Below are 12,262 nucleotides of genomic sequence, written 5' to 3'. Positions count from 1 at the left end.
ACTACCTGAATGCATGCACATTATTTAAAAAATAGTAATTGCTTAAATAAGCTAACAGGCAAGCTGATTCATTTTCAGCTAAATGATGTAAATCCCCTGCAAAGCAACAGTATCGGGCCCTTCCAAAACAGGATTACAACAAATGGTTAATATTTTTGTTTCCTGTCCCTCACAACTTCATTATCTTCTGACACTCACCTTGCATTACTTTACAACTTTGTCTACTAATTTTTTGCCCACTACCCCATTTCACTTTTTCCCCCCAAGTGTGGTACAGGAGAAATTTAAGGGCAGTAGCTTTATTGCTTTTTTCCCCTTGATTCAAATAAACAAACACCTTTGTCAGCAGGGTCAGACTCAAGATTTTTCTGCTCTGCAGGATCTGAGTTTTCAAGTCATCTTCTCTAAAGGGACTTTCTGTAAGAAAATGTTTGGAAAGTTGAAATTAAGAAAGGTTGTATCAGTTGATCAACCTACCAAATGAATCATTGCCTTTGAACACACGCCTTCACTGTTGGTTGCTCCTACCCACTCTAGGTTAACTTTGTTTAAACCACAATAGGCATTTCCTTGTGTGGCTTGCACCACCACTTTCCCTGTCCTCTCCCCCCCTTCCCAGCCAAAAGGTGATGGAAAATGCTTTGAGACATTTCCACCTTAAATCTAGATTTTAGGCAGAGTCAGTCTGAGTGGAGGATTTGAAGGTACATTGTTTTTTTCCCACTGTACATGATACCCTTCCCTCTTCCCCATACTATGTAGGTCTAAGCTGCAAACACAATTTCAGTTTATGTTCATTTTATGTGGACCTCCTAGTCTCTTCCCCTACCAGATCACTGCTAAGGACTGACTTCAATTCTTTCTCTCGGTCTGAATAAAAACAGTGACACCTCCACTCTACTTGCCTTTAGCAGGTGTTAGCTGCTTCTGTTGCCCATGGGCTGCAATTTGTTCTATTAAGGAGGATCAAACCAAATGTGTTGGATGTTTACATGAAAAAAACATCCTCCACTCTTTCAATCACATTGCTCACTATTCTTTTCATATGAAATCAATAATAACAATCCATTCTATCCACCAACCCACTTGCCTGAAAACACCATATCTCATTTTAGGAACATACCCAGTATCTTTTCTGTTTTGTTGTGTTTCTTATTTTTAAGTAGTGCCAGGCACTGAACTGCTGTACATAATATTCAGACACTCCAAAGTATGTTTATACAATCTGATAGTTGTCTTTTATAGAACTAGCTTAAAAACTTTTTAATGCTTATCTTCAGGACTCATTTTTTATGAGTGCCTGCTCATTTTGTAAAATGATATAAACCTAGCTCTGGTTACATCAACCATGAACTCAGTAGTCACCTTCATTACTAAAAAAAAAAAGAAACTGCTTGCTTCATTCAGACCTCCTGAACCTAATTCATAAAGCAGTTTTCACACGTTGATCTTGGCTGTGAAGCAAATATGTTGTGACTCATTCGTAATAAAGATAAATGCGTGTTGTTGTTGTTGGGTTTTTTTAACATTAAGTCCAACCAAGAGGGAGGTTGGGACACAAAACTTTAACCAGTGGTTGCAGACTTCTGTCCTACAGTTTGAATCTGATTTTTCTTGCATAGTAAATTTTTTGGGGCCAAGGACTGTGCTTAATTCTGTTTGTACAATGTCCAGAAAAATTTGGACCTGATTGTGTTTGGAGTCTAGGGGCTATAGTACATTAAATATTACTAACATATTCCCAAACCCCTAGTGCTGTTAACATTTTATTAGAGGATAGTAATGGGAAAAGCTACTGGTTTTGCCACAGAGCGCTTTGGGAAAAGGTACATTTTTTGTTTAATCCCAAATGCATATCTCCATTGTTTCTGCAAAATATTTTTTGTCCTGTTTTATTTAGCTAGTACATCTTGTAATAGCTTTACGAAGAACAGAGCTGGTCTATAGATTCACCCAGTCTATAGATTTACCTCGTCGTGAGCAGGAGTGATAGATATTTTTTACTATTCTTCAGAAGGCCCCCAATTTTTTTTTCAGTGAGTTATCTTCATCCTCCTCCATTGGGTTCTGTAATGGGATATACAAATTCCATATTGGTCATGAAAGGGCTAATGAACCACTCTAAGCATGATGCTAAGTATGTAAGCCTCGCTATACATACATTTACATGGGTAAATGATGATGACTGTCCTGGAATTGTGCAGTCTTTCATTTCTCAGAAGGAAAAGATGGTTTTCCTTTCTCTTTGCTGGGCGGGAAGAAGAAATCGCAAGTGTCAGAAAGTGAATGGAAAATTGCAAAAGTTATGACTACCAAGGCCAAACAGCCCTAAAAATAAGGGACATGAGTTGACGGGCACTCATATTCAGTTTCAGTCTTCACCTAATATGTAATGGCACAACAGATAGATAATTCTGATGCTTATCATCAGAGTATCTTCAACTCATTGCATAGATTTGTGTTATAAAAAAATGTTGTTGCATGTTAAAGAGAATGACATCTAGTAACTCTGCTTAAACTGTTTGTTCTCATTTCCATTTAAAACCCATGTATTTGAAGAGCATGTAGCCTGGGCACTCTCCTTTCTATCAGACTGAAACCTGATAGCAGATTTCAGCAGAGGAAGGAAGTTATCCTATTCTCCAGCTGTAAAATGGAGATAAAGCCTTATCCTACCTCACAGACAAGTATGAGGATCAAATCCATTAATGACTGAGAGATTGGGGTGTTATGATTGTATCCACATGAGTATACAGACAAATGCATAGATAGGCATAGATATGGAGCTAAAGATGATCAGTACCTTAGGTCTCCAATATTAGATGTTTTCTCAAATGGTAACATTTAGGAAGTCTGGATTTACCCCTGGTAATTGGACAATAACATCTATTTGCCTGGTTTATAGTATCACATTTTCTGTGATGTTGAGACGTCTCATCTTTCTAGGTAAAAATCAGTAGGCTTTGTATCAGACATTTCAAAAGGGCATTCATGAATTTGGTGCCCAGCTCTCATTGAATCATTGATATTCTTGCATTTTAACTCCTTTAAATGCTTTGAGAATTTCAAACTGGACTATTATTAGAGGTGCACCGATACATCAGTCCATATCTTATTGGCACCAATAAAAGGAAAATTGATATCATCAGCAATTAGCTTTTTTTTGGCTGATGTGGCCAATATTGTTGCCAGTAAATGCTGCGTGCATGTGCAGCTGCAGCATGCATTTGGCCAGCCCAGCAGCTTGGAGAGCAGCTGGTAAGCCTGTTGGGGGAGAGAGGGAAGGGGCAGAGGAAGGGAAGGGGATGGGGGTGCAGATTGAGGGCCCTGCAGTGAGGGAGAGAGTGGGGCTGGGGCTGGGTACAGGATGGAACTGCGAGAGGCTCATCTCGGGGGGATATGTGGGAAACAGCTCCTACCACTGCACTCACCCTTGGGGAAGCCGTGGCGGGGGGGCCCAGATCTGTGCACAGGGCAAGGGCAGGCTGCCGCTGTGGGCTGCGGGCAGCACTGGGATCTTCCTGGGGGTGGTGGCAGTGGTGGTGCTGGGAGGGGGGGATACCACCCTGTAGCCCCCTCCCAGCACCGCTGGCACCTGGCCCAAGCACAGCCCTGTCCCTACCACTGCTGGGAGGAGCCCAGTGCTGCCTCTGGCCCCAGTCCTCAGCGGCAGCCCATCTTTGCTCCACCCATGGGTGGACAGCACACAGGTCTAGGGGGCACACAGCCTGCCATGGCTCCCCTGGGGGTGCATGTAGCAGTGGGAGCCGTCCCTCCTCTGCCACCCCCTGTGCACCCTGGACAAGCTGCTCATGGCTCTGTCCCATGCCCAGCCCCAGCTGCGCTCCCTCCCTCCCTCCCTGCAGGGGCCTCAATATGCTTCCCCCAGCTCCCTTTCCCCCCCAGACTTACCAGCCAGATGCTGCTCTCCAAGCTGCTGGGCTGCATATTGGCTGTTTGATCAGTATCAGCCAATATGGCTCATTAATAATCAGCCATCAGTATCAGCCCAAAAAATGTTTATCGGTGCACCCCTAATTATTATGTGCCTGGGGGAAAGCCCAGTTATCTGGAGGACTCCAATTGACTTCAGCCAACTTTCTGTCAAACACTAACACTTATAGGCGTGTGAGTTGTAAAATTTTATCCTTTAAAAAAACAAAACAATATGTCAGATAATAACATAAGTTGTTTGTAGAGAAGTTCATGAACAGCTATTGAAGCCTAAATTGCAAAATGGCATTGCTGTAACAATTTACTATACCTCTTATTGAGCTGAGTTTAGGCCTTCACTTTAACATACAAACAACAGACAAACTGTTGTATTAACAGTGTCACTTGCACATTGAGAGATGCTTGTGAGGCCTGACTTGGAATATTGAGTCCAGTTTGGGGCCCCAAACTTCAAGAAGGATGTGGCCAGTTTGAAAAGAGTCCAGCACAGAGCAACAAAAATGATAAAGGGTCTTGGAAGCAAAACTTACAAGGAAAGGCTGAAAGCTCTGGTGTTACTTAGTCTGGAGAACAGATTATTGAGGGAGGATTTGATGTCTTCAAATACCTGACAAGCAGTTATAGACAGGATGGAGACAGTCTTTCTTTTGTAACCAGAATGATTTTGCAGTGGCCAGGGCTACTTGTATATTGCCCCTTTATATACTCTTTGGAAATTAGACTGGGGGGAAGAAAGGTATTTACAGCTGGATCTCAACAATAAATGGTGATCCTCCTTGACTAGACCCAGGACCGAAAAGATGCCTATAGCTGTTTTGGCTGGACGTAGACTTTCCATTCCAAGGACTAGAAGATGTTGCCTGGCTGGAAGACACTATACCTTATGCTTTAGAATGTTCTTTATATAATGACATCAGGAGAAAGTATTTATCACCATTCTTACATAAATTGATATACTTTCTTTGTGACCATAGGGGACAGGACTAGGAGGCATGGCCTCAAGCTTCAGCAGAGGAAGTTTAGGTTGGAGATTAGGAGGAACTTTCTGAATCTGAATGGGGTCAAGCAATGGAACAGGCGACCTAGAGAAACTGTGGAATCTCCCTCTTTGGAAGTTTTCAAGACTAGGTTGGACAGACACTTGACTGGGCCAGTTTAGTCAGGAATTATCCTGGCGTGAGCAAAGACTGGACTAGATGACCTTGTGAAATCCCTTCCAGTTCTACTTTCCTATTCCTATGTTCCTTTCTATTTCTCTAACATATATAGTCTCTTTTTATAAAATCTGCCTCAGAATTATTTTAAGTCTGTGTGAGTCAGAGTGGAACACTGAAATGGTAAAAATGCCACAAGGTAATTCAGTTCCAGCTGTGTAGCAATTTCCTGGTGTCCTTTTGAAAATACAGCCTTACAGCCATGGGAATGACACAATTAGCTTTGCTAAAAATAGAAAGCAAATTCCATACACGTTCTCTTTGTATGAGAGTTGAGACTTGGTTAATTTTTAGGCATTTATGTGCTATCAGATGGAACAGAGGTTTAAACACTTTTGTAAACTGTAAATTTGTTGCATAATTGTTGCCTCACTTCTGAATATCTTTCTAATGAATCAGAAATACATTCTAGCTGTGCTTACAGCTAATGTGTGTTAGTCCTCCTGCTATCATTATGCAGATTCAGAGCTGCACACTTCCCTGTACTTACAATAAATAGGGCACGTCTACTTGTGCAGTTAATGCACATGAATAAACTCTGAAGCTTATTGTGCTGGAGTTTATTGCTCCTGGGTGTGCTGTTTGAATGTGCCTTGTCCCAGCCAGCCTCTTCACAGCATGTTGAGCCAGGTCAGAGCATCCCCATCTGGCAGTGGGTCCAGAGGGTCAGCCTGCCAGCCAAGGGCTGCTCCCCCCAGATCATTGTGCTGCAGAGGGGCTGGCTGGGACATGAAAGTGCTTCAGTGTAGGGCTAGCTGGCAGGCATCATTGTCACAGAAGCACCCTCATGCGATAGACAGCAAGAACAGTGTCTACATGTTCACTGTTGCAGAGTAAAAAACTCCACAGCAGGATAGTACTTGCATTTACAAGTACTATCCTGCTGTAGAGTAAATTAGTTTACTCAAGCCTAATAAGAGCATACATGTAGATATGTAACTTTTTTAGTGTACAGCTATTTAATCTACTGTGCAGTAAACATCTTGTGTAGTGTAGATGTGCCCATAATGCTCTTAAATAGTGCACCTCTTCAATTAATGCCACTTTCTTATCTCTCTCCTTTTCTTCTCATGTTGGCAGAATAATCACTGTTATCTCTGCAATAACTGATAGTTATTAATAACATGTTATTAATAACATAGTTGGTAGGGTCGGAAAGGACCTGAGCAGATCATCAAGTCCGACCCCCTGCCATGGGCAGGAAAGGATGCTGAGGTCAAACGACCCCGGCTAGGTGATTGTCTAGCCTCCTTTTGAAGACCCCCAGGGTAGGACCGAGCACCACTTCCCTTGGAAGTGGTTCCAGATCCTAGCTACCCTGACTGTGAAGTAGTGCCTCCTGATATCTAGCCCGAATCTACTCTCCATCTAGTTATGGCCATTATTCCTCATTACTCTCAGTAGTGCTCGGGGGAACGGGGACTGTCCCATAGCCTGCTGGTCCTCCTTGGCCCCTTCTCTTGTGGAGGCTGAACAGGTTTAGGTCTTGTAACCTCTGCAACTGTCTGACATCTGTCTGGCAACTGTCACCTATACTGTGTCAAAGTTGATTAAATCTAACCTTTATTAATCCGATATTAAAGACCGTTTCAATTTGTTCCACAGTCAGAAAATCTGAGCCAAAGTCTCTCACATCTATGCAAAAATTTCTGATCATTGGGTTCTGAATGAGTTTCAAAATGCGGTTCAAATTATTTTAATATAGACCCATAACATATTAAACAAAATACTATTCTTTTTGTGAAACAATGTGAATAGTACAATACAAAATTGACTCAAGTTTGCAGTGAATGCCTGGATTGTAAACATTTTATTTATGTACAATGTCTCATGCAGTGAGACTCTGGTGTCTAAGCACTACTGGGATAAATATAAGATAACTGGACCAGTCAAATCATAGACGAACATGTGTGCTCACACTCGATCTCTCATATACTCACAGACATTTATATTTATATTGGCTTTTATAAAATACGTAATACAAAACCATTTAAGATGGTGACTATTAACCTTTATGGACTTAGGGCACCCCTTGTTAGACTAAAGGCACTCCACAGAAATTGCCAGCTCTTAGTTTTCACTCACTTTTTGAGTACAGAAAAGTAATAGAAAAATTCTTTTGTTGCGGAGAACTTGGAAAGACCACAACAGGTCAGAATTGATTTAACTGTCTAGATTCCTATTTGAAATCCTTGGGTTTACCTTGTGAATTATGTTTGTACACCTGACAGTACTGTTGTGTACCTAACAGTACTAACAGTGCCCCTTTGAAAGGATCTCAAGGCACCTTAGATTGCTATGGCACCTTGGTTGAGAATCACCAATTTAAGGTAAGGATGAAAAATCAAGGAAAAATTCTAACCAAGAAACTTCTTTACAGTAAGCTACTCTCTCTTTTATGATTTTTATTCACCACTATTTAATATCTTCTTATGCCTCAAATAAGCCTGTTTGCATACTTACTGTCACTGTCTCTTTATTTTCAGTATATCAAGAAATTTTACAATGCAACTTGGGAAAGAAGATACAGCTCCTCAATAGATGAAGGAACTCTTACACTCCTCTGGTCTATAACAGTGTCAATTTTCTCTATTGGTGGACTGGTGGGTGCTATTATTGTCACCCCAATTGTGAAGTTCTTTGGACGGTAAGTTTGTTATAAAGCTTTTACTTTTCTTTCTTTCTTTCTTTAGCCTTTTTCTCGCATCAAGAAAAATACCTTCCTATATCATAGTGGATCTGTATTTCAGTTTAAAGACTTTCAAGTTAGAAAGATTATACTGGATAACTTTAGGCGTGCACGATAAAGATTTTTTGAGCCAGTACTGATAACTGATTATTGACGAGCCATATCGGCCGATTCGGATCTGATTGCCGATTATGCGGCCCAGCAGCTTGGAGAGCAGCATCTAGCTGGTAAGTCTGTTGTGGGAAAGGAGTGTGGGGGAAGGCAGATTGAGGCCCATGCAACGAGGTAGGGAATGGGGCTGGGACTGGGGCAGGGGCAGGGTGGGGTGCCAGATGGAGCTGGCAGCTCATCTGGGGGTCACAGCTCCAGCTGCTGTATGCACCCCTAGACAGGCATGAGGGGCATGTGCTGAGGGATATGTGGGTAGGGCTAGGGTGGGCTGCGACTGCATGCTTGGGGCCAGGCTTGCACTGGGCCAGGCAGGGCAGGTGGCAGTGATGCTGGGGCAGGTGGGGCCACAGTGAATTTTGGGATGGCTACAGCCCCCCATAACTTTCCCTCCCACCACCACCACTGCCTGCTCCACCTCTGCCCTGCCCAAGTGCAGCTGCCAGGAAGAGTCCGGCGCAGCCCCTGGCACTGAGAGCACAGCAGCGGCCCACCCTTGCTCCAAGCACAAATCAGGGGGCACATGCCCCCATGCCTCTCTGGACTTGTGCGCAGCAGCTACAGTGCTGCCCCTCTCCCTCTACATCTCCAGATGAGCCACCAATTCTGTCCTGCCCTGCCCAGGCAGCACCTACTCCTGCTGCAGCTCACTTCCTCCATCACCGTAGGGGCCTCAATCTGCACACCCCTCTCTTCCCCCCCACACAGACTTACCGGTCAGATGCTGCTCTCCAAGCTGCCAGGATGCACTCCTGGCTGCCCATGCATACTCCATTTATTGGTGAGATTATCAGCCACATCAGCCAAAAAAAGCCGATTGCCAGTAATGTCAATTTTCCTTTTATTGGTGCTGATATGATATGGACCGATTCCTAGATGCTAGAGTCAGAAAGGACCTCAACAGATCATCGAGTCCAACCCCCTGCCTAGGCAGGAAGAAGTGCTGGGGTCAGATGACCCCAGCCAGATGTCTATCCAGCCTTCCCTTAAAGACCCCCAAGGAAGGGGAGAGCACCACCTCCCTTGGAAGCCCATTCCAAATTTTCGCCACCCTTACTGTGAAGAAGTTTTTCCTGATATCTAGCCTAAATCTGCTGTCCGTCAGTTTGTGACCGTTGTTCTTTGTTACCCCAAGAGGCGCCCTGGTGAACAGAGCATCTCTGATGTATTGGTGTACCTCAAAATTCTTTCTAGAACAGTGATTTACACTTCATTCTGCTTTTAAATGTGTAACTTGTCATGGTGGTATTCTACTATAGCCACATGAGGAAATCTATCATTGCTGTCATTCTGTGACCTCAGGATTCATGACATTCACTACAGGCCTGCCTTTTTTGCTGAAGTCCAATCAGAATGAACTCCACAGAAACCATGGCCTGTTTGGCCCTGGGTGAGCAATAACCAAATATAATAGATGCACTCCTGAACTTCATTGCTACTTTAAATTAAAATACATCATACTTGTTAGGCATACATGAGGGAAATAATGGGGGCATATATCGCAAAGCATTAGTGTTAGTTCAGACAAAAAATTTTGACATTCCTAGTTCAATCTTTGGCACATGCGGGTTTTAACAAGATGTAACTTAGAGGGAGATATGGATATCTCTTGGTCTTGAAGCCAAAGTGCCCAAGTATCCAGGAGTTTAGGAACATTTATTTTGTTGGACTTGGCTCTACTGGCTCAAACCACATACTGGCTCACACACTGTATTTTTATGCCTTTGTTGTTTTTCTCATTTGTGAGGGCTTTTGTGCCATGTTATTTTTTAACTTGATACAAGAGAAAAACATGTAAAGAAGCAGACTAAAATGGAAAAATCTTGTTTATTCCTTCCATACACATATTTTCTTCTCTTTCTTTATATTCAAGATCATATGTTGTTCACATGCATTAGTGGCACCATCCACACTTAGCCAAGTAGAGAACTGTAAAGCTCTAAGAGCTTCACACAGTAAATAAAGACTTTTGGCAGGATTTGGAAGCTGTTCTTCCCAAAAAAGAGAATTTTGAGTTCCAGTTAAATTTCCAGCATTCAAGGTCTTAAATATTTCAAAACTACTTTTAAAAATGTTTTTTAAAAGAAAACTTACTGAGCATTTATCTTAAATCCTTTACTTTAATGACATACTTCACAAATTATGTTCTTTTGAATCATTAACAAGTGTCATCCCAGAAGTGCAAATACATGAATCTGACATAGCCCCCTAATACATGTTGCATTTAAGACTTGATTAGTACATTGAATATATCTTGAACCCAGCCACACATTAAAAAAGTGTATGTGAGGCATAATACAATTAACACAATAGCCACAAAGCTGTTCCACATATAATGTTTATATCACTCCTTAGTTTGTATCCTGCCTTAAATTGAACGTGTGACTGGTTGGGGCTGGCTCATGATAGATCCTGATACTCAGCTGAGTGTCAGGACTGAGGATAGGACAGCCCCAGGGCCTGAGGCACAGCTGTGCCAGCAGCCTGATCTTGGTGTCCCTGTGTGCCTGAACCTTTAAAACCCCATGTACTGCTCAGCTGGTTTGAATACAAAGTTTTAACTCTGCCATGACTTGCAGGGACCCCAGGATCGGGCTGCTGTAGCCCGGTCCAGGGGTTACCATGCCTGGGGCAGAGTTAAAACTCCAGGTCCAGTTTTGATAATCATTCGATTGTTGGGTGGGGCTTAGGATTTGACTGGGACTCATTTCAGATCCTGGTTCTTTCCCCAGCCTCAACATGCAATCAACTGATTATCGGCACCTGGGTTTTAACGTCCTGTCATAGGGGGAGCCCAGGTTATGATCCTTATCACACCTGCACTCCTGGGCTCCCCCTGCATTGACAAATAAGGCACAATAGGGATCTAATGCTCTATCGTTAAATTGCATCTCTAACCATTCATGTGTGACATGGGAGGAGGCATGATTGTTGAGATCACGGCTTAGATCCCATGGCACCTTAAACTGAACCCCTGTAAGAGGCCTAAAAATATCTCTGCTACTGACAAAGTAGCATTTTATGAAGTAGGCTGTGGCCTACAGAAGCTTATATATTTCTGAATGAATTAAACTCTAAGGTATCACCCCGTTCTGCCTTCTGCCTGGCTTTAGACCAGGGCTGGGCAATTATTTGGGCCCGAGGGCCACATGGAGGGTTTTGATAAGCTGTTGCAGGCCAGGTCAGTACCTCCCGCACCCCAAACAAATCACCAAAAATTCCTTTGGGCCTGCGAGCAGTGGGGAGTAGGAGGGGTGGGCAAGGCTGGAATGATGGAGCTGGGTCACAGGGTGGTGACAGCTCAGGGCAGGGGCTTCTTCCCTGCATGCCCCTCTGGGGTGTGTGGAGTGTATGTGAGGAAGGGCTTGGGGGGGCATGTGTGTGAGGGGCTGCCTGGGCACTAGGTTCTGGGAGCCCACGGGGGTGGGGGAGTGGGGTCATGTACAACAGAGCTTGCCCAGGCAGTGCAGTCTGCAGCTCCACATGGGGCCAAGACCGCCTTGCTCACACTGGGGCAGCCCGTGTCATGCTTCCACCAGCACCCGCAGCCGAGCCCTGGTCAACACTGCCTGAGTGCTGCTCTGCTCCCCCTGCCTCCAGCAGTGGCTCCTCCTGCTGCTCCTGCCCCTGCTGTGCTGCTCCAGGCGGGCAGGTGAGCAGCTTCACCTGGGCAGCTTCTGTCCTAGTGCACTCTGGCCACCTTCCAGTGCAAGAGGGCCAGGAGTGGGACCTGAAACCCTGCCTGCTGGGGTAGGAGCTGCCTGGCTGAAGCTGCCCAACTGGCCAGAGTGGCACAGGAGCAGCTTCTGGGAGGGCTCTTCCTGGTGCGGCTGCAGCTAGCTGGAAGCTGCTGTGCTCCCCCCACATCAAGCAGTAGCTCCTGCTTCTGCTGCACTATGCGGCTTTGGCAGGAGCTACCACTGGAGGTGAAGGGAGCAGAACCGCACAAAGCCAGCTGCAGCCATACTAGAAAAGCTCTGCTGGGAGCTGTGCATGTGGGCTTGGCCTGGGCCGTGGGTAACAGCAGAAGTGTGACATGGGCTACCCTGACATGAGCGAGTGGGGCTTGGCCCCATGTGAAGCACCATATGGGCAGACACAGGCCAGATCCAGTCACTTGGCAGGCCGGATCTGATCCGTGCGCCATATTTTATCCACCCCTGCTTTAGACTAACAGAGACTAACTATCTCTCACTATCATTGCTGCTGTACCACTTCCTCTTTCTCTTTTGTTTAT

General features: G+C 44.4%; 1 protein-coding gene across 3 annotated transcripts in view; it reads left to right on the top strand.

The window, feature by feature from the left end:
• SLC2A9 (solute carrier family 2 member 9) overlaps window positions 1-12,262 on the top strand; it is a 211,408-nt gene that overhangs the window by 31,856 nt on the left and 167,290 nt on the right. For all 3 annotated transcript variants that reach the window (XM_019479664.2, XM_019479681.2, XM_019479686.2), the window contains one exon: window positions 7,655-7,815. In XM_019479664.2, coding sequence (XP_019335209.1) covers window positions 7,655-7,815 — 161 coding nt within the window. The remainder of the gene's footprint in view (window positions 1-7,654; window positions 7,816-12,262) is intronic.

This window comes from Alligator mississippiensis, chromosome 2 (assembly GCF_030867095.1).
Source record: "Alligator mississippiensis isolate rAllMis1 chromosome 2, rAllMis1, whole genome shotgun sequence".
NCBI lineage: Eukaryota > Metazoa > Chordata > Crocodylia > Alligatoridae > Alligator > Alligator mississippiensis.
This window is presented reverse-complemented; position numbering and strand designations above follow the sequence as displayed.